This window comes from Hemiscyllium ocellatum, chromosome 4, assembly GCF_020745735.1.
Source record: "Hemiscyllium ocellatum isolate sHemOce1 chromosome 4, sHemOce1.pat.X.cur, whole genome shotgun sequence".
Taxonomy (NCBI): Eukaryota; Metazoa; Chordata; class Chondrichthyes; order Orectolobiformes; family Hemiscylliidae; genus Hemiscyllium; species Hemiscyllium ocellatum.
In genome coordinates, this window is record NC_083404.1 from 126,471,610 (window position 1) to 126,490,082 (window position 18,473).

General features: G+C 44.7%; 1 protein-coding gene across 1 annotated transcript in view; it reads left to right on the forward strand.

The window, feature by feature from the left end:
• Positions 1-811: 811 nt before the first annotated feature.
• The window catches only part of twsg1a (twisted gastrulation BMP signaling modulator 1a), a 39,757-nt gene continuing 22,095 nt past the window's right edge, over positions 812-18,473 (forward strand). Inside the window, exons 1-2 of the mRNA XM_060824481.1 lie at positions 812-882; positions 1,862-2,028. Coding sequence (XP_060680464.1) covers positions 816-882; positions 1,862-2,028 — 234 coding nt within the window. The 5' untranslated portion in view covers positions 812-815. The remainder of the gene's footprint in view (positions 883-1,861; positions 2,029-18,473) is intronic.

Consider the following 18,473-nt stretch of genomic DNA (forward strand, 5'->3'; position numbering starts at 1 on the left):
GGAGAGGAGCAGAGGGTGCAGGATGAGGGAGAGAGGAGCGGAGGGGTGCACGATGAGGGGGAGAGGAGCAGAGGGTGCAGAATGAGGGGGATTGGAGCAAAGGGGTGCAGGATGAGGGGGAGAGGAGCAGAAGGTGCAGGATGAGGGGGAGAGAAACACAGGGGTGCACAATGAGGGGAAGAGGAGGGGTGCACGATGAGGGGGAGAGGAGCAGAGGGGTGCAGGATGAGGGGGAGAGGAGTGGAGGGGTGCAGGATGAGGGAGAGTGGAGGGGTGCAGGATGAGGGGGAGCAGAGGGGTGCAGGATGAGGGGGAGCAGAGGGGTGCAGAATGAGGGGGAGAGGAGCAGAGGGTGCAGGATGAGGGGATTGGAGCAGAGGGGTGCAGGATGAGGGGATTGGAGCAGAGGGTGCAGGATGAGGGGGAGAGGAGCAGAGGGGTGCAGGATGAGGGGGAGAGGAGGGGTGCATGATAAGGGGGAGCAGAGGGTGCAGAATGAGGGGGATTGGAGCAGAGGGGTGCAGGATGAGGGGGAGAGGAGGGGTGCATGATGAGGGGGAGAGGAGCAGAGGGTGCAGGATGAGGGGATTGGAGCAAAGGGTGCAGAATGAGGGGGAGAGGAGGGGTGCAGGATGAGGGGGAGAGGAGCAGGATGAGGGCGGTCGTGGATGGGGAAGGGGTTGGGCGATAAGAGGGGGTTGTGTAGGGGGGGAAGAGGGGAGACGGCAGGGAACGAGGGATGGGGACGCAGTGTGAGGGAGGGGAGAGTGAGAGTGGGTGGAGAGAGAGGGAGGGGAGGGGAGAGTGAGGGACACATGGGGCGGGACGAGACGGGACGCGGTCGGATCCCTGTCGGAGCCGGTGGGCGAGCTGCAGCGCGCGGTGAGTGAGGGGAGGTTGAGGGGGGGAGTGGAGGGTGTTGCTGAGGGGGGAGTGGGGGGTGTTGCTGTGGGGGGTGGGATGTGGAGACAGTGAAAGTCGCCCCGCGGTGTCCGCTTTGGCGGAGTTCCGAAACTCTGCTCCAACTTTTGTTTGTTTTTTGTTGGAGTTTCTCTGGAATGGATCGAGGTTTTGTTTCTCTCTCTCTCTCTCTCTGGTGAGGCCGCGGTGAGTGTGGTTTTAAACCCCGGCCTCTCAGCCTCTCCTGTTTCTCACTTCATCCCATTCCTTTTGGAAACAATGGAAGTCGCGACATTTACCTCGGAATCTGCTCGATCCCTTTTAGATCTGAGCCTCCTGCTCGGTCCCTTTTCAGTCTCTGCTTCCCTCGATGTTTGTTTGAAGGAAAAGCACCTTCCAGTGAAATAAAACTAACCAAATACCCCACCCCCCAAAAAATCCAAACCCTTAGCACCCTGCTCCTACTCTCCCCAACACAGCCTCCTGACTCCCCAGAGCCTGCCCAGTGTTATTTTATGGCTTAAGTTAGGGCTACAATGCAGACTTGATGGGCTGAATGGCCTGCTTTCACACTGCAGGGATTCTATGAGATAAAGATACGATTGGTTAGCACTGCTGCCTCACAGCGCCAGAGACCTGGGTTCAATTTCCGCCTCAGGCGACTGACTGTGTAGAGTTTGCATGTTCTCCCCCGTGTCTGCGTGGGTTTCCTCTGGGTGCTCTGGTTTCCTCCCACAATCCAAAAGATGTGCACGTCAGGTGAATTGGCCATGCTAAATTGCCCGTAGTGTTAGGTGAAGGGGTAAGTGTAGAGGTATGGGTGGGTTGCGCTTCGGTGGGTCGGTGTGGACTTGTTGGGCCGAAGGGCCTGTTTCCACACTGTAAGTAATCTAATCTAGACTTTGAACGATTGAATTCTTCGCCCTTTTTTAAAAATTAACTTTCCTGTGTTTCCTTCCAGTGCGGCTTGGCAGTCCCAGACGTCAAGAGTCTGACCTGAGAAAGATGAAGTCCAGATACACTGTGGTACCCACCATTGCCATAGTTTTCTTTGCTTGTTGGGTCACTAGTGCCAGTGCATGTAATAAGGCTTTGTGTGCAAGTGATGTGAGCAAGTGCCTCATCCAGGTAAGGTGAAATAATAAATCTGTGTGAAAGGCAGGATCACAGTTACATTACAGTCCACTCATCTTCAGCTTAAACCCCAACTGGCTTGTGTTCAAGATTCGGAATCATAGAATGCCTACAGTGTGGAAACAAGCCCTTCGGCCTAACAAGTCCACACAGACCCTCCAATGGGTAACCCACCCAGACTCATTCCCCTATCCTATTATCCTATATTTACCTCTGACTAATGCACCCAACCCATACATCCCTGAACACTACGGGCAATTTAGCATTGCCAGTTCACCTAACCTGCACATTTCTGGATCGTGGGAGGAAACTGGAGCACCAGAGGAAGCCCATGCTGACACGGGGAGAAAGTGCAAACTCCACACAGACAGTCACCCGAAGGTGGAAGCGAATCCCTGGTGCTGTGAGGCAGCAGTGCTAATCACTGAGCCACTCCATGTAACTTTCTAGTTACACAATCAAAAGCTGACTATCCAGTGCAGCACTGCTGAGGTGCCGTATTGCTGTGTGTACTGTCTTTTAGATAAGATGTTAAAGAGAGGAGTCTGATTCGCTGAGCATCCCAACCAACATTAATCTCTAGGAGAAAGTGAGGACTGCAGATGCTGCAGATCAGAGCTGAAAATGTGTTGCTGGAAAAGCGCAGCAGGTCAGGCAGCATCCAAGGAGCAGGAGAATCGATGTTTCGGGCATAAGCCCTTCTTCAGGAATGAGGAAGGTGTGCCAAGCAGGCTAAGATAAAAGGTAGGGAGGAGGGACTTGGGGGAGGGGCGTTGGGAATGTGATAGGTGGAAAGAGGTTAAGGTGAGGGTGATAGGGTGGAGAGGGGGTGGGGGTGGAGAGGTCGGGAAGAAGATTGCAGGTCAAGAAGGTGGTGCTGAGTCCCAGGGTTGGGATTGAGATAAGGTGGGGGGGGGCGGGGAAATGAGGAAGCTGGAGAAATCTGCATTCATCCCTTGTGGTTGGAGGGTTCCTAGGCAGAAGATGAGGCGCTCTTCCTCCAGGGGCACAGATGCCATGGTCTGGTGAAGGAGGAGGCCAAGGATCTGCATGTCCTTGGTAGAGTGGGAGGGGGAATTAGTGTTCTGCCATGGGGCGTTTGGGTTGGTTAGGGCGACCAACTCAACACGGACATTTACTATAAACCGACCGACTCCCACAGCTACCTAGACTACACCTCCTCCCACCCTGCCCCCTGTAAAAACACCATCCCATATTTCCAATTCCTTCACCTCTGCCGCATCTGCTCCCAGGAGGACCAATTCCAATACCGAACAACACAAATGGCCTCCTTCTTCAAAGACCGCAATTTCCCCTCAGACGTGATTGACGATGCTCTCTTCCTGCTCCTCCACCCTTGAACCCCGCCCCTCCAATCGCCACCAGAACAGATCCCCACTGGTCCTCACCTACCACCCCATCAACCTTCAGATACATCGTATCATCCTTCGTCATTTCCGCCACCTCCAAACAGACCCCACCACCAAGGAGATATTTCCTTCCCCTCCCCTGTCAGCGTACCGGAAAGACCACTCCCTCCGCGACTCCCTCGTCAGGTCCACACACCCCCACCAACCCAACCTCCACTCCCGGCACCTTCCCCTGCAACCGCAAGAAATGCAAAACCTGCGCCCACACCTCCCCCCTCATTTCCCTCCAAGGCCCCAAGGGAGCCTTCCATATCTGTCACAAATGCACCTGCATCTCCACACACATCATTTACTGCATCATCCGCTGCACCCGATGTGGCCTCTTCTACATTGGGGAGACAGGCCGCCTACTTGCGGAACATTTCAGAGAACACCTCTGGGACACCCGCACCAACCAACCAACCCAACCACCCCATGGCTGAACACTTTAACTCCCCCACCCGCTCCACCAAGGACTTGCAGATCCTTGGCCTCCTCCATCGCCAGACCATGGCAACACGACGCCTGGAGGAAGAGCACCTCATCTTCTGCCTAGGAACCCTCCAACCACAAGGGATGAATACAGATTTCTCCTCATTTCCCCTTCCCCCACCTTATCTCAGTCCCAACTCTCATACTCAGCACCGCCTTCTTGACCTGCAATCTTCTTCCCCACCTCTCCGCCCCCACCCCCACTCCAGCCTATCACCCTCACCTTGACCTCCTTCCACCTATAGCATTCCCAACGCCCCTCCCCCAAGTCCCTCCTCCCTACCTTTTATCTTAGCCTGCTTGGCACACCTTCCTCATTCCTGAAGAAGGGCTTATGCCCGAAACGTCAATTCTCCTGCTTCTTGGATGCTGCCTGACCTGCTGCGCTTTTCCAGCAACACATTTTTCAACATTGATCTCTACCATCACCAAAACAGATGAGAAGCATAGACAGAATAAGTACATTACTCTTCTGAGCTTCGGATAATTGAAAACATGAGAGGAAGCTAGTTAGAAGTGTAAAACCGTATAAAATCAGCATTTTGTTATCAGGGGTATTTAAGATTTAACCACGTTGCTATGGGTTGAGAGACATGTGTAGGCCAGACCAGGTAAAAATGGCAGATTCCCTACCCAAAATGATATGAATGAATCAGATGGGACTTTTATGACTACTGACAGTGGTTACATTGTCGCACTCAACTAACTTTGAATTTCAGATGTTTATTGAATTCACATTTTACCATCACTTCTGGTGAGATTTAAACCTAGGTTCCCCAGAACAACAGGCTATGGATTACTCCCCAGTGACATTACCACCACATCACCGTATTCAGCAAAGTGATGGAACTGCAGGTTGATAAACCTCTAGGGCCTGATGGACTTCTACGTAAGGTCATAAAAGAGATTACTAATGTGGTAGTGGACGGGTGCTGTTAATTTTCTGAAATTTGTTTCATTCTGGGAAAGATTCCATGTGAGTGGAAAGTAGCAAATATTATTTCTTTGTCTGAGAAAGAGAGAGGGTTAGAATGCAGGAAACCGTCGGTCAGTTAGCCAGATGTCTGTCATGGGGAAAGTATTAGAATCGATTATCATAGAGATTAGAATTGGAAAAAAAACTCAAGGTAATCAGGGAGAATCAGCATATTTTTGTGAACGGGAAATAATGTTTAACCCCATTTGTTGGAATTCTTTGAAGGAGTAACATGTGCTATGGATAAAGAGGAGCTTGTTAATATATTGTCCTCAGATTTTCAGGTGTTTGACAAGGTTCCATTAAAAACAATATTGTGCAAAGTAGAAGCTCATGGTATAGGAGTAACATCCTAGAGTGGATAGAAGATTGGCAGGAGGTGACAAGTGAAGCCCCAAAGGGGTCAGTGCTGGGCCCTCAACATTCTATAATTTATAATCTCCAAAGAGCAGTTCAAAAGCTACATTTGCGGATGACACAAAGATAAGCAGGAAAGTATATTGTGAAGATGACGTAGCAAGGTTGCAGGCCACCATGGGATGAGGAATATCAAAGGCAGTCACACTCGCCTCCCTTATTCGGACTTTCATCGAGGCATATAGCATAGAAACAGACTCTTCGGTCCAACCAGTCCATTCTGAACATAGATCCCAAACTAACCTAGTCCCATCTGCTTGCTCTAGGCCCATCTCCCACCAAAGATTTCCCATTCGTGTATCTATTCAAATGTCTTTTAAACGTTGTAATTGTACCACATCCACCACTTCCCCAGGAAGTTCGTTCATATGCGAACCACCCTCTATGTAAAGGATTTGTCCCTCATGGGTTTTTAAAATCTCTTTCCTGTTACCTTAGAAACCTTATCTGTACCCTTCATTATTTTATAAACTTCTATAAGGTCGCCTCTCAAACTTCGATGCTCCGGTGAAAGAGTCCCAGCATATCCAGCCTTTCTTTATAACTCAAACTTTCCACATCCGGCAACATTCTGGAAAATCTCTTCTTAATGCGCTCCAGCGTAATAATGTCCTTCCTATAACTGGGCAAATTCATTAATATCCTCTTATTGATCACGCCCCAATTAAAATTAATACTGCAGGACAGAAGGAAAGCAATAATTTCCTGAATATACTGTATTTTATTTGGAATATGACAATGGGCATGATTTAGCGATAATATGTGAAAAACTTTGAGATGCAATAACACAAATGCAGTCTGTTCAATGTTAAATTGTACAATTGTGTGTGTTCCTTCCAATAACATCCACTATTCCTTTTTGAAAGGTTTAAATCTGCTTTATCTCATTTAGCAGCCTCAGTTTCCAACCTTCCACCCATCCCTTGGGGCCTCCAGCCTCAGTAGCTTTGCTCTGTGCAGCCACCCATCTTTTCACTGCATCTCTCTCGCATTCACTTCACCTGGCGAAGAGGCAGTGCTCCGAAAGCTTGTGATTTCAAATAAACCTGATGGACTATAACCCGGTGTCATGTGACTTCTGACCTTGTCCACGCCAATCCAACACCAGCACCTCTGCATGGTTGCTGCTATAAGACCATGAGAAATAGGAACAGAAGTAGGCCATTCAGCCCCTCAAGCCTGCTCCACCATTCAATAAGACTGTGACTAATCCGACATTTCTCACATCCACTTTCCTCCTCACCCTGGTCTCCCTGACTGATCAAGAATCTATCCATCTCACTCTAAGTGTTCACAAGAGCCATACTCCCATAGCTCTCTGCTCCAATGGGAGGGGAGAGGGACTGCAAGGGGAAATGAGGATGGTTGTTTAATGGTGAGGTTTGGAAATTAATGATGCTTTCAGGCAGAAGATTGTAAATAGAGTTACCTGCGTGGAGAGTGGCTGAAAGCAAGTGTAACTCATCAGCGTATGAACTTCCACTAATGTCCTTTGAATTTGAGCCCCATGGCCAGCCAAAACATAGTGAATTTATTTTAATTTTCATAGTATTGATTTTAATTGGGGAGGGATCAATGAGGATGTCAATGAATTCTTCTCATTTGCTCAGTTATAGGAAGGATAGTATTAAGGAGAAGAGCTTTCAGAAGAGATTATCCAGAATGTTGTTGGGTATGGAAGGTTTGAGTTATAAAGAAAGGCAGGGTAGGCTGGGACTCTTCTAACTGGAATGTAGGAGGTTGAGGGGCAGTGTATAAAATATAGAAGTGTATAAAATAATGAAGGGTAGAGATAGCGTTTTTAAAGTAACAGGAGAGAGATTTTAAAAAGTCATGAGGGGCAAATCCTTTACACAGAGGGTGGTTCGAGTGTGAATGAACCTTCGGAGGAAGTGGTGGATGTTAAACAATTATAACTTTTTAAAGATGTGGATAAGTACTTGAACAGGAAATGTCTGGTGGGATATGGGCCGAGAGCAGTTCTGGTCACCCTGGTGTAGGAAGGATGTTATTAAACTGAAGGAGTTGTGAAAACAGATTTACAAGGATGTTGCCGGGACTGAAGAATTTTAATTATAAGGAGAGGCTGGATAGATTAGATGAGATTCCCTACAATATGGAAACAACCCTTTGGCCCAACATCTCCACACCAACCCTCCAAAAAGTAACCCACCCAGACCCATTCCCCTACCCTATATTTACCCCGACTAATGCACCTAACACTACGGGCAGTTTAGCATGGCCAATTCACCTGACCTGCACATCTTTGGATTGTGGGGGGAAACCAGAGCACCCGGAGCAAACCCACACAGACACAGGGGCGAATGTACAAACTCCACACAGACAGTTGCCCAAGGCTGGAATCCAACCCGGGTCCCTGCTGCTGTGAGGCAGCAGTGCTAACCACTGAGCCACCATGCTGCCCCTCAATAATGGATTTTTTTTCCTGGAGTATAGAAGAGTGAGGGGTGACTTGATAGAGATTTACAAAATCATAAGGGGAATGGATAGGGTGAATAGCAAGGTCTTTTCCCCAGGGTAGGGGAGTCCAAAACTAAAGGGGGGAAGGTGAGGAGGGAAAATTTAAAAGGAACCTAAGGGTCAACTTTTTCACACAGAGGGTTAGTTGCATGTATGGAATGAACTGCCAGAGGAAGTGGTAGAAGGGCCACATTAAAATATTTAAAATAATTTGGACAGGTACAACAATAGGAAAGACTTCAAGAGATGTGGACCAACCTCAAGCAAACAGGACTAGTTTAGTTTGGAAACCCAGTTGGCACGGATGAGTTGGGCCGAAGGGCCTGTTTCTGTTCTGTTTACGTCTGTGATTCGATGGGTATGGTGGATATGGATTATATCCTTACCAGAGACAAATCAGGCTGTGGCCTTGATAAAGTCCCTAAAGTTGGATCAAAGTATTTGGTGAGCTGGGCCTTGCCAGCAGGACTCTGATGAAGGTTAAGATCCACAACTGAGTTTCATGGATGAAATTTACCAGCAAGTTGAACTATTAGATGCATTTGAGGCATGGTCAAACTCTGGGAGAATGATGAGTGGTCATTCCAAAGAGGAATGTTTCATGGAATTGAGCTGACTGTATAAAATGCTACAGAAATACCCTTTTCACTACTACATTTAAATTACTGAATTGTGCTAAGATGCCACACGTGGGGATCAGCTCCTGGTCTTAACTGGTGTTCAGTTCTCAAACAACAACAAACCCTGTTGGATCAAGTGTAGACCATAGGATATAGGAATAGAATTAGACCATTTGGCCCATTGGGTCTGCTCCACCATTCGATTATGGTTGATATGTTTCATAGCCCCATTCTCCTGTCATCTTTCTGTAAATTTTGATTGTCTTACTGATCAAGAATCTCTCTGTCTTAAATGTACTCAGTGACTTGGCCTCCATTGCCTTCTGTGGCAATGAGTTCCACAGATTAGCCACCCTCTGGCTGAAGAAGTTCCTCTTCATCTCAGTTCTGAAGGACATCCCTTCACTCTGAGGCCGTATCCTGGGGTCCATTGGAAACATTTTCTCTGTGTCCACACTATCCAGGTCTCTCAGTGTTCTGTAAGTTTCATTGACTTTCCGCCCCCTTCATCCTTCTAAACTCCATTGAGTACAGACCCAGAGTCCTCGATTGCTCGTTTTATAACAAGCATTTCATTTCCAGAATCGTTCTTGGGGCCCCCTCCAAGGCCAGTATATCCTTCCTTAGATACAAGGCTCAAAACTGCTCACAATATTCTAAGTATAGTCTGATCAAAGCCTTATGTAGCCTCAGCAGTGCATCCCTGCTTTTGCATTCTCGCCCTCTCAAAATAAATATTAATGTTGCATTTGCCTTTCTAAATGCCAACAGAATCTCTACGTTAATCTTAAGAGTGTCCTGAACTAGGACTCCCAAATCCCTTTGTGCTTCAGATTTCCAAAGCCTTTCCCCATTTAGAAAATAGCCTCTATTCTTGCTACCAAAGTGCGTAATCTCACACTTTTCCACATTGTATTAAGATAATCAGAGGGTTAGATAGAGTGGACAGTGAGAGCCTTTTTCCCCAGATGGTGAAGGCTAACACAAGGGGACATAATTTTAAATTGAGGGGTGATAGATTTAGTACAGATATCAGGGGTAGTTTTTTTGCTCAGAGGGTAGGAGGGATGTGGAACGAGCTGCTTGCAAAAGTAGTAGACTCACCGACGTTAAGGGCGTTTAAATGGACGTTGGACATACATATGGATAATAATGGAATGGTGTAGGTTAGATGGGCATCAGATTAATTTCACAGGTTGGCGCAACATCGAGGGCCGAAGGGCCTGTACTACGCTGTAATGTTCTATGTTCTATCTGTCACTTCTTCACCGACTCTCCTAGCCTGCCCAAGTCCTTCCGCAACCTCCCCACTTTCTCAACACAATCTGTCCCTCCACCTGGGTCTGCTGCTTTCAATCAAAATCCAGAGGGAGCAGTCATTTCTAGCAGCATTGGCTGCACCATTGGGACATTCTGTGGTGCCACAAAAGATGGAGAACCCAATGATTACATCCTGTCAAGATCATTCAGGTATGAGGAGCAGGGGTCAGTACAATAGAATAGTTGCAGACAGAATGAATGAGGTTGAAGGCATTTTTCTGGCAGGTGGTAAGATTTAATGTAGCAATAATAAAACAATGAACTCCAGGAATGTCCTGGGATCAATTAACAGGTATTTCAAATGTGACTGAAGATAACACTGTGACCAAAGCAGAACAGGAGGCTTTCAAAGCAATGCATGACAGAATTTGAAATTTGAAGATGATAATGATTCGCTTGAGGGTATTCAACTAGACACAAGAAGCTTTAGTTTTGAAATGATTCTATAAATTGCAAATTATTTTAGATTCCTTATAGTGTGGAAACAGCCTTCGGCCCAACAAGTCCATACTGACCCGCCAAAGAGTAACCCACCCAGACCCATTTCCTTCTGACTAATGCATTTAACATTATGGGCAATTTAGCATGGCCAGTTCACCTGGTCTGCACATCTTTGGACTGTGGGAGGAAATCGGAGCTCTGGAAGGAAACCCACGCAGACACTGGGAGAATGTGCAAACTCCACACAGACAGTCACCCGAGGCTGGATTCAAACCCAGGTCCCTGGCGCTATGAGGCAGTAGTGCTAACCACTGAACCACCATGCAACCCAAATTTAATTGACCCCTGTTAGTGGTTTCACCTCAACAGGGGTAGAACAGGTTAGTTAAAATACAATTTTGATTGTTTTGTAGTAAATATTGAAGATCTCCCCAGTTTGGTTTAGGAATGACTATACATGAGGTCACAGTAAAGCCAGTTGACTCCATGCAGAATACATGTAGTTAGCCATTTGATTGGTACTGATGTGGATCTAGTGAAGTAAGCAAGCCTACCAAGAAAAAGGCACAAATGAAACTGGATATAAAATATGAGAAAGTAATTTCTGTTTTTACAAAGTCTGTGGATCTGCAATTTACTTAACATTTCTAAACAACCAGTGATAAGTGCTTATTTAAATTTGTGGTTGTGGTCCTGAAAATCGCGACTTTGTGAAACATCTTTCAGTGAATTGTATTTCCCATTAAGATCAATGTAAAAGCTGTAGTTATGGCCCCTATCCCCACCCCACCCCCCCCCACCCCCCCTCCATGGGACAAACCTCCCACTCTTTGACTCTCGGTGTTTCTTCTCCTGTAGAATTGCCCAGGTGGGCCTGTCATAATTTTGCGTTGTTTTTAAAATGTCTATTGACGCTACTCCTCCTGCCTTCACTGCTCATCTCCAGAGACCTCACCTACAGCAAGGTTTCAGGAGTGGATGCAGCAAGTGGGTGAATTTAAGGAAAAGGTATGGAACCAGATTCACAATAGTCAGATTTTTGGTTTTCAGGAATGCAGGAATATAGGGAACGGGTGGGAAAGTGGCGTAAAAACCCAACATCAGTCACGATCGTATTGATTAACAGATCAGGCTCACTAAGCTTAGGGTCTAATACTCCTCCTTTGTGTAGTCAAACTATGAAAGGTCCATTTGTCTCAGATTAAGGAGATTCATTACAAATCTGCAGAATCTGAGCAATTAATACAAGATGATGAGACCTCCTGTTTCTCTGTGTTTGACTGTTATGGAAAATCTCGGATGATTGGAATGCTTTCATGATGGCCAACAAATTAGATGATAAAATAGTGAGAGATTCATAACATAAAAAATGTGATAGTTGGAAGAAATTTGGAGTCTAGCCTGAAGTACTAGATGGGAGACAGTCAGCATTATCACATGGATAGATATGTTGGGGAAAGGTACTCACAGGTGGGACCTATAGGTCAATAGTGAGACTGGCGACTCATGGTTTTAATGTCCGATTTGGAACTCAAGATATTTGAGTGGATTCTCCCATGATGGGTAATGTAATCCTGCAAATTCCCTTGTTCATGTTTATGGGAATGTAGATTGATTGATTGATATAAAAGCTAGATTACTACAAGGACAAGAATTTTAAAAAGAAGTACTTGGACAAGTGAGGGAGAGAGACAGCTCTGGAAATTAAACTAATATGTTTATTGACTGAATTCTGTACCAAAGGTTAGGCCTAACTTACAGAAAGTAAACTGTATTCAACTGAAATGTTGTACTGGTACCACAAAATATCTTCATGATGCCTGTAGATAATTTTCTATAGGCAGGGTCTGTGGAATTTGAGATAATAATTATAAATGAGAGTAAGATGGGAATTTAGGATTGGTGTCCATCCGTTGGGTGTTTTATATGTGTCGGCTGGACGTTATGCATGTAAACTGTGTGACCTTGACCTAAAGTCTTATTTAGGAAGATGTTGTATCCTGATAAATTATGTTAGTTGATCATAGAAAAATGTTACATCTAAATAAGAAACAAAGTGGTTATGAAGCTTGATTGGACTGTTGAATTTGCTGTGCATACCCACAAAGCCAGATGCTAGCTAACTTGCCCTAACTTGGACATAAATACAGAGGCTGATTGGTTGCTGAGGTTAGACGTGGGGGTAGGGACCCGGAATCCCAGCGCCTGTGGGAAATTTTACCTGACTAACTCTGCTTCTCTTTCCAGCTAACTGCCTGGCTATTTGGGTTTTTCCACTCTTTTCTGATCTAATTTGCCGTTGGAATACTCCTCAGACTGTGCTACAGCTGTTACATTTGGCCGACCAGCTGCTGTTTTGCTCAGTGTCCAAATAAAGGCCTGAGCTGGTTTACATTTGAAGAACTGTCTGATCTATCTCCATTCCATGACTAAGGCTTTGAGTATAAATTGCGTGACTGGGGAAGCAAGGGATTGCACGTTGCTTAAAGAGACCGCACGTGAGACATGAAGTTCCTGGTTCAACTGTCTCCATCTCCTTGCCCTTTCCTGTTTGTGTTGTGCCATACCCTTGATCAGTTTTGAATGTGGATGTGACATAGGACTTGACCAGACAGAACTGAAGGGCAGCTGTACCAGCTCTTGTTTTCTGGCATAAACACGGATGTCTGAATTAAATGTTGGGAGTTCTTGGAACACTGCACAGCCGGCCAAATCAGGACTGAAGCCAAATTTCCATTTCAGAGCCTGGATTCTAGTGTAGGAGGAGGCCTCCCTCATATGCATTCCAGAGTCTAAAAGTGAGAGAGAGGATTTGCCTTCGCAGTCTGTCATGTAGTGTTCAATCCCTTACTGTTTAGATTATTCTTGAACACCGAATATCTAGAGACACAAGTTACCTTTCGAACTGGGTCTTCTCATTTTTTCTGCCTTCCTCCAGCATGTTCACCCAAGAAGTATTCTACCAGGATGTCAGTAAATAGCAGGTGGTAAGAGATGGATTTGGACTTATTGGGGCCATAGAAGGTGAAATGTGCTTAAACGCACAGTGTAAAGTTGGAGTACTTTGTAACATTGGTTACTAAGGATGAGGAATCTTAACAAAATTTCAATAAAACCAAAGAAGGTAGAAGGCAGGCTTGATTGAAAATTGTGAGGAAGGAGTTACTGGAAAGGCTGGCTATACTTTGACATTCGATTACTCACCTAGCCGAGATGAGCAATCTCTGGAAGTGAGTATGAAGATTCAGGGAAAGTGCCAGAAGATTGGAGAGTTGTGATTATGACATCCTTATTCAAGCAAACGTAGAAGTAAAGGACCATCCAGGGAATGGATGTCCCTCTAAACTGTGAAGCCACACAGTATCTGCATACTCCAATCTGCATGTGGACATATTGATTTGAGATACTGGAAGTCACTGCTGCACACAGACCTCGAGGTCTGCACAGCCGCAGGAAAAGTTGGATGGAACATAATGAGGGAATACAGGCTTGTTAGTTTAACATCAATCTGGATAAGGTTTTAGGAACAATAATTGGGGGGAGGGTGTGGGGAGAGATTCAGTAGAACACTCAGAGACGTTAGAGAGATTATTAAGAAGATCTAACACATTTTTGTAAAATGCAGATCATGGTCAATTATGCCAATGGACTTTTTTGTCAAAGTCCATGTCCTTACTCAAACTTGAGGGTAGATGGGATACCAGGAGAAAGGGAGCACTGCAGATGCTGGAGATCAGAGTCGCAGAGTGTGGTGCTGGAAAAGCATAGCCGGTCAGGCAGCCTCTGAGGAGCAGGAGAGTCAACGTTTCAAGCATAAACTCTTCATCATCCCTGAGGAAGGGCTCATGCTCGAAACATCGACTCTCCTGCTCCTTAGAGGCTACCTGACTGGCTGTGCTTTTCCAGCAACACATTCTTCAGCGAGTAGAAGGGGTGCCTTCAACATCTTCGACTTTGTGAGACTTGGAGACTATTTAATGTTACTATTGTTTTTATTATACCGTAGCTTTCACCATCTTCATCTTAAACAATCTTAGAGTCACGCAGCATGGAAACAGACCTTTTGGTCCAACTCATCCATACTGACCACATTTCCCAAACTAAGCTAATCCCACTTGCTTGTATTTGGCCCATATCCCTCTAAAACTCGCTTATTAATATATCTATCCAAATGCCTTTTAAATGCTGTAAGTGTACCATATGTTTGTTTGTTCCATATGTGCAGCACCTTCTGTGTGAAAACATTGTCCGTCAGATCCCTTCTAAATCTTTCCCCTCAGATCCCTTCTAAATCTTTCTCCTCTCACCTTAAAAAATGCTCCCTAGTTTTGAACTCACCATCGCTATTCACCTAATCTGTGCCCCTCATGATTTTATAAACCTCAATAAGGTCACCCCTCAATTTCCTACCCTCCAGTGACAAAAGTCCCAGCCTATCCAGCCCCTCTTTATAACTCAATCCCTCCAGTCCCAACAACATCCTGGTAAAATCTAGGCTGTAACTTTTTCCAATTAAATCTTTGAGTTAATTTTATTTAATAACCAAACTCAGACTTGCTGGCAGATTGACGTGCCTTCATTACCCTATATTTAAAGTTACATAATATAATCATCTTATAAACCTCATAGTTGTGAGAGACATAGGTCATGTCTTGCTAAATTGTTGCTCTGAACAATGTCAATTAGAGATCTTGCACACAAAAGCTGTATAAGCCTCTCTAAAGATTGATGGGAGGAGAAAATAAAGATGACTTAATTGCCTCCATGTGAAAAATGGCTTGGCAACCAAACATTTGTTCATATTCTTGACTGAAGCTGTCTGGGTCAGCGCAGAGTTGGAATCAAAGGAAACCATAGGCCGGTCTGAAAGAAAAGATTTAAATAGGCCAGACACTGATTTTGTTTATTTTTCTCATTAAGTGTTAAAGCCTGCAGCAGAGCAATGCACTTTAGTGCTTGAGAATAAATGCAGAAAATTGCAAGCAAAACGTAACTTAAGGAGTATAATTAATAAATACATTCAGGCAAAAGCAGTGGAATGCAGTGACATGCTGGAGGACTGTAAGAAAGACGTTGAGGTTTATTACTTCAATTTGATTTAAATCCTTAAATGGAGAGGGAGAAAGGCAGTAGTTACTTGAACATAGAAGAGGCAGATTGCATCTGTTATGTACTCTGCCTAGGTTTAGCTTTTCATTGAAGTCAGTGAAATGTAAAACCAGTGGGATATGGGGTGCTGACTGATGTATGACTATTTTCCCCACTGTCAAGGGGAAGATTGGCCCCACACACTTAAGCTGTAGAATTGCATGAAAGTTGAACTCAGCGCCAACGTTAACTCACATCATTTGTATGAGTGCAGATGTATTTCCCACTGTAAAGTCTCTGGAGCAGCAGAAGCTGTTTAAGAAAAAAGTGAACATTTTCTATTCAGTGTAGAACTCAGTTGCTTTATTCTGTGTTACCTTAAGCCCATTGTATAAGACTTGTGGCCTCAGTAAGAAAGATACTGGCACAAGGCCTGCCTCTTACACTCCCTGTGGCCATTGCTGGACAGGGCAGCTTCTCTATTCCTGCTGCATTCCTCAACACAGAGCGCTTGCAGAATCTTTCTGTTTGTGATTAAAAGCACGAGCTTGTTGCATTAATACATGCCAGTGCACATCTGTTCAAGTGCTGCGGAGACAATTTCGCCAGGAGATGCAGCCAATGTTTTTTGTGCTTTCTCTCTCAACCCTCTTCTTCATAAATCTGACAGATTCTGCTGCTGTTAGAAATATTAAAATGTCCTGAAATGCCTGGGAGTGAAAGGTTAATCAAAATCACTGCTCTGAGCTGAATACAGAGTGTGTTGCAGAAATTCTGCTTTCACTTAGTCAAGTCAGGAGCGTGTGCTTTGTTTTTCCCTCGTCCTGATTGTCTTCCTTTCCTGTAGCCTGGACAGCTATTCCACAGGCAACAGCCATGTTCCAGTCCTTTGGCCGAGTAACCATTTATACTCATGAACCGATGTTTAAAGGCTGCTTACCTATGAAGATGTTTTATTACAGTCAATTCTTTTCATCTGACGTAGGCACCCAGCGTGAAGTGTTGCTGAGTTATCAGGAGTATCAACCTTTTGGTTTTAAAGTCCTAATCCTTTGTTGAGGGGGAGTCTAAAATAACTTGCACTGACTTCCAGTGGTTCCCAGTAAGTGTTTGAGTGGGTAATATTTGACATCTTGCCATATTTAATCCTTTGAAGACCATAACACGTAAGAGCAGAAGTAGGCCATTCAGCCCATCGGATCCTCTCCACATCCAATGAGATCATGGCCACTCTGATCATCCTCACCAAAAACCGAGAATGCTAGAGAAGCTCAGCGGGTCTGGCAGCATCTGTAGAGAGAAAACAGAATTCATGTTTCGAGTCCAGTGATCCTTCATCAGAGCAAAACGCTCTGAAGAAGTGTAATTGGACTCAAACCAGTAAGTCTTTTTCTTCTACAGATGCTGCCAGACCTGCTGAGCTTTTCTGTTTTGTATTGAGGATTCCCAGCATCCACAGTTCTTTGGGTTTATCCTGATAATCATCAAGGCCACTTTCCTGCCTTTCCCCCATAACCTTCAATTCCCTCACTGATTTTAAAAATAAATGTCAATCTCAGTTTTAAGTATATTTAACAACCCATCCTCAACACCCGTCTGCAGTAAAGAATTTCACAGCTTCACCACCCTCTGAGAGAATAAATTCCTTCTCATCTCAGTTTTAAACGAGTGACCCCTCATTCTGAGGTTGTCTTGTGTTCCTTTCCATTCCATCTAAGTCCCATAAGAATCTTCCAGGTTTCAATAAGGCTGCCTCTTATTCTTTGAGTGCAGGCCTAACCTATTCAATTTCTCCTCATTAGATAGTCCCTCCATAGCTGGGATTATTTGGACTCCCTCCAATGCTATTATATCTTTCCTCAGAGCCCAAAACTGTTCTCAGTGTTCCATCTATGCTCTGACTGATGTCTTGTATAGTTTTAGCAAAATCACTCTGTTTTTATACTCCATTCCCTTTGAAATAAGAACCAACATTCTGTTTGCCCTCCCTATTACCTGCTTAATTTGGATACTAACTTCTTATGATTTATGCACGAGGACTCTGAAATTCCTCTGTGCTGTAACATCCTGCTGTTGTCTTCTTTTGACAAAAGTGTATAACACCTTATTTTCCCACATTATATTCTAGCTGCCATTATGCTTGCACACTACTTAACCTGTCTATATCCCTCGACATTTTTTTTAGGTCCTTCACACCCCTTGTCTTGCCACCCATTTTGAGTCTTCCGCAAACTTAGCAATAGTACATTCAATTTTCCCATCTGAGGCATGAACGTATATTGTAAATAATTGTGATCAGTACGGATCCCTATATGACTCCACTAATCACAGGTTGCCATCCTGAAAGTGCAGCCCCTTGTTCTACTCTCTATCTTCTTTTAGTTACGTTGTTTTGCTGTAATTTTCTTAGAATCCTTACAGTTTGGAAGCAAGCCATTTGGCCCATCAGGTCCAGACTGACCCTCCAAAGAGCATCCCAGCCAGACCCATGGATAATCCACCTAGCTTGCACATTATGGGTTTGCGTTGGGGAATTTAGCTTGGCCAATCCACCTAATCTGCATACCTTTAGACTGTGGGGGGAAACCGGAACACCTGGAGGAAACCCATGCAGATAAGGGGAGAATGTGTGAACTCGACAAAGATAGTCGTTGGAGGCCGGAATCGAATCAGGATCCCTGCCACTGTGCCAATAAGACAACAGCGCTGTTTTTGTCTGGTTTCGAACCGGGAACATTTCGTGTGAAAGGTGAACGTGACAACTTCTGATTTACTTATTTTACCAATACTCATCAAACAGAAAATACTGACAAAATTGTTATCATTTAGAAGACTTAGAAACACAAATACTTTACTTGGGAAGAATAGACCTGGTGAGTTCCCTCAATTATTGTCATGTGGTATAGACTATATTAAACTAAGGTAATTAGCAAATATTTAAAAAAGCTCAATTAATTTTATTTTCTGAAATACTTATGTTGGATAACCATTTTTTCTCATTACACCTCTAATCAATTGTATTCATAAACCATTTGATCTTTATGCCTGTGTTACTGAGGTCTCCTGAACATCTTGATTGGATTACAGCCTTGGAGTGAGTCTGTAAGTAAAGCTTCCTATAGATTAACTAAAGATATATATTCCCATGTTATCTTGACTTTTTGAAAATATGACCATTGAAAGGCCAAGAGGCAA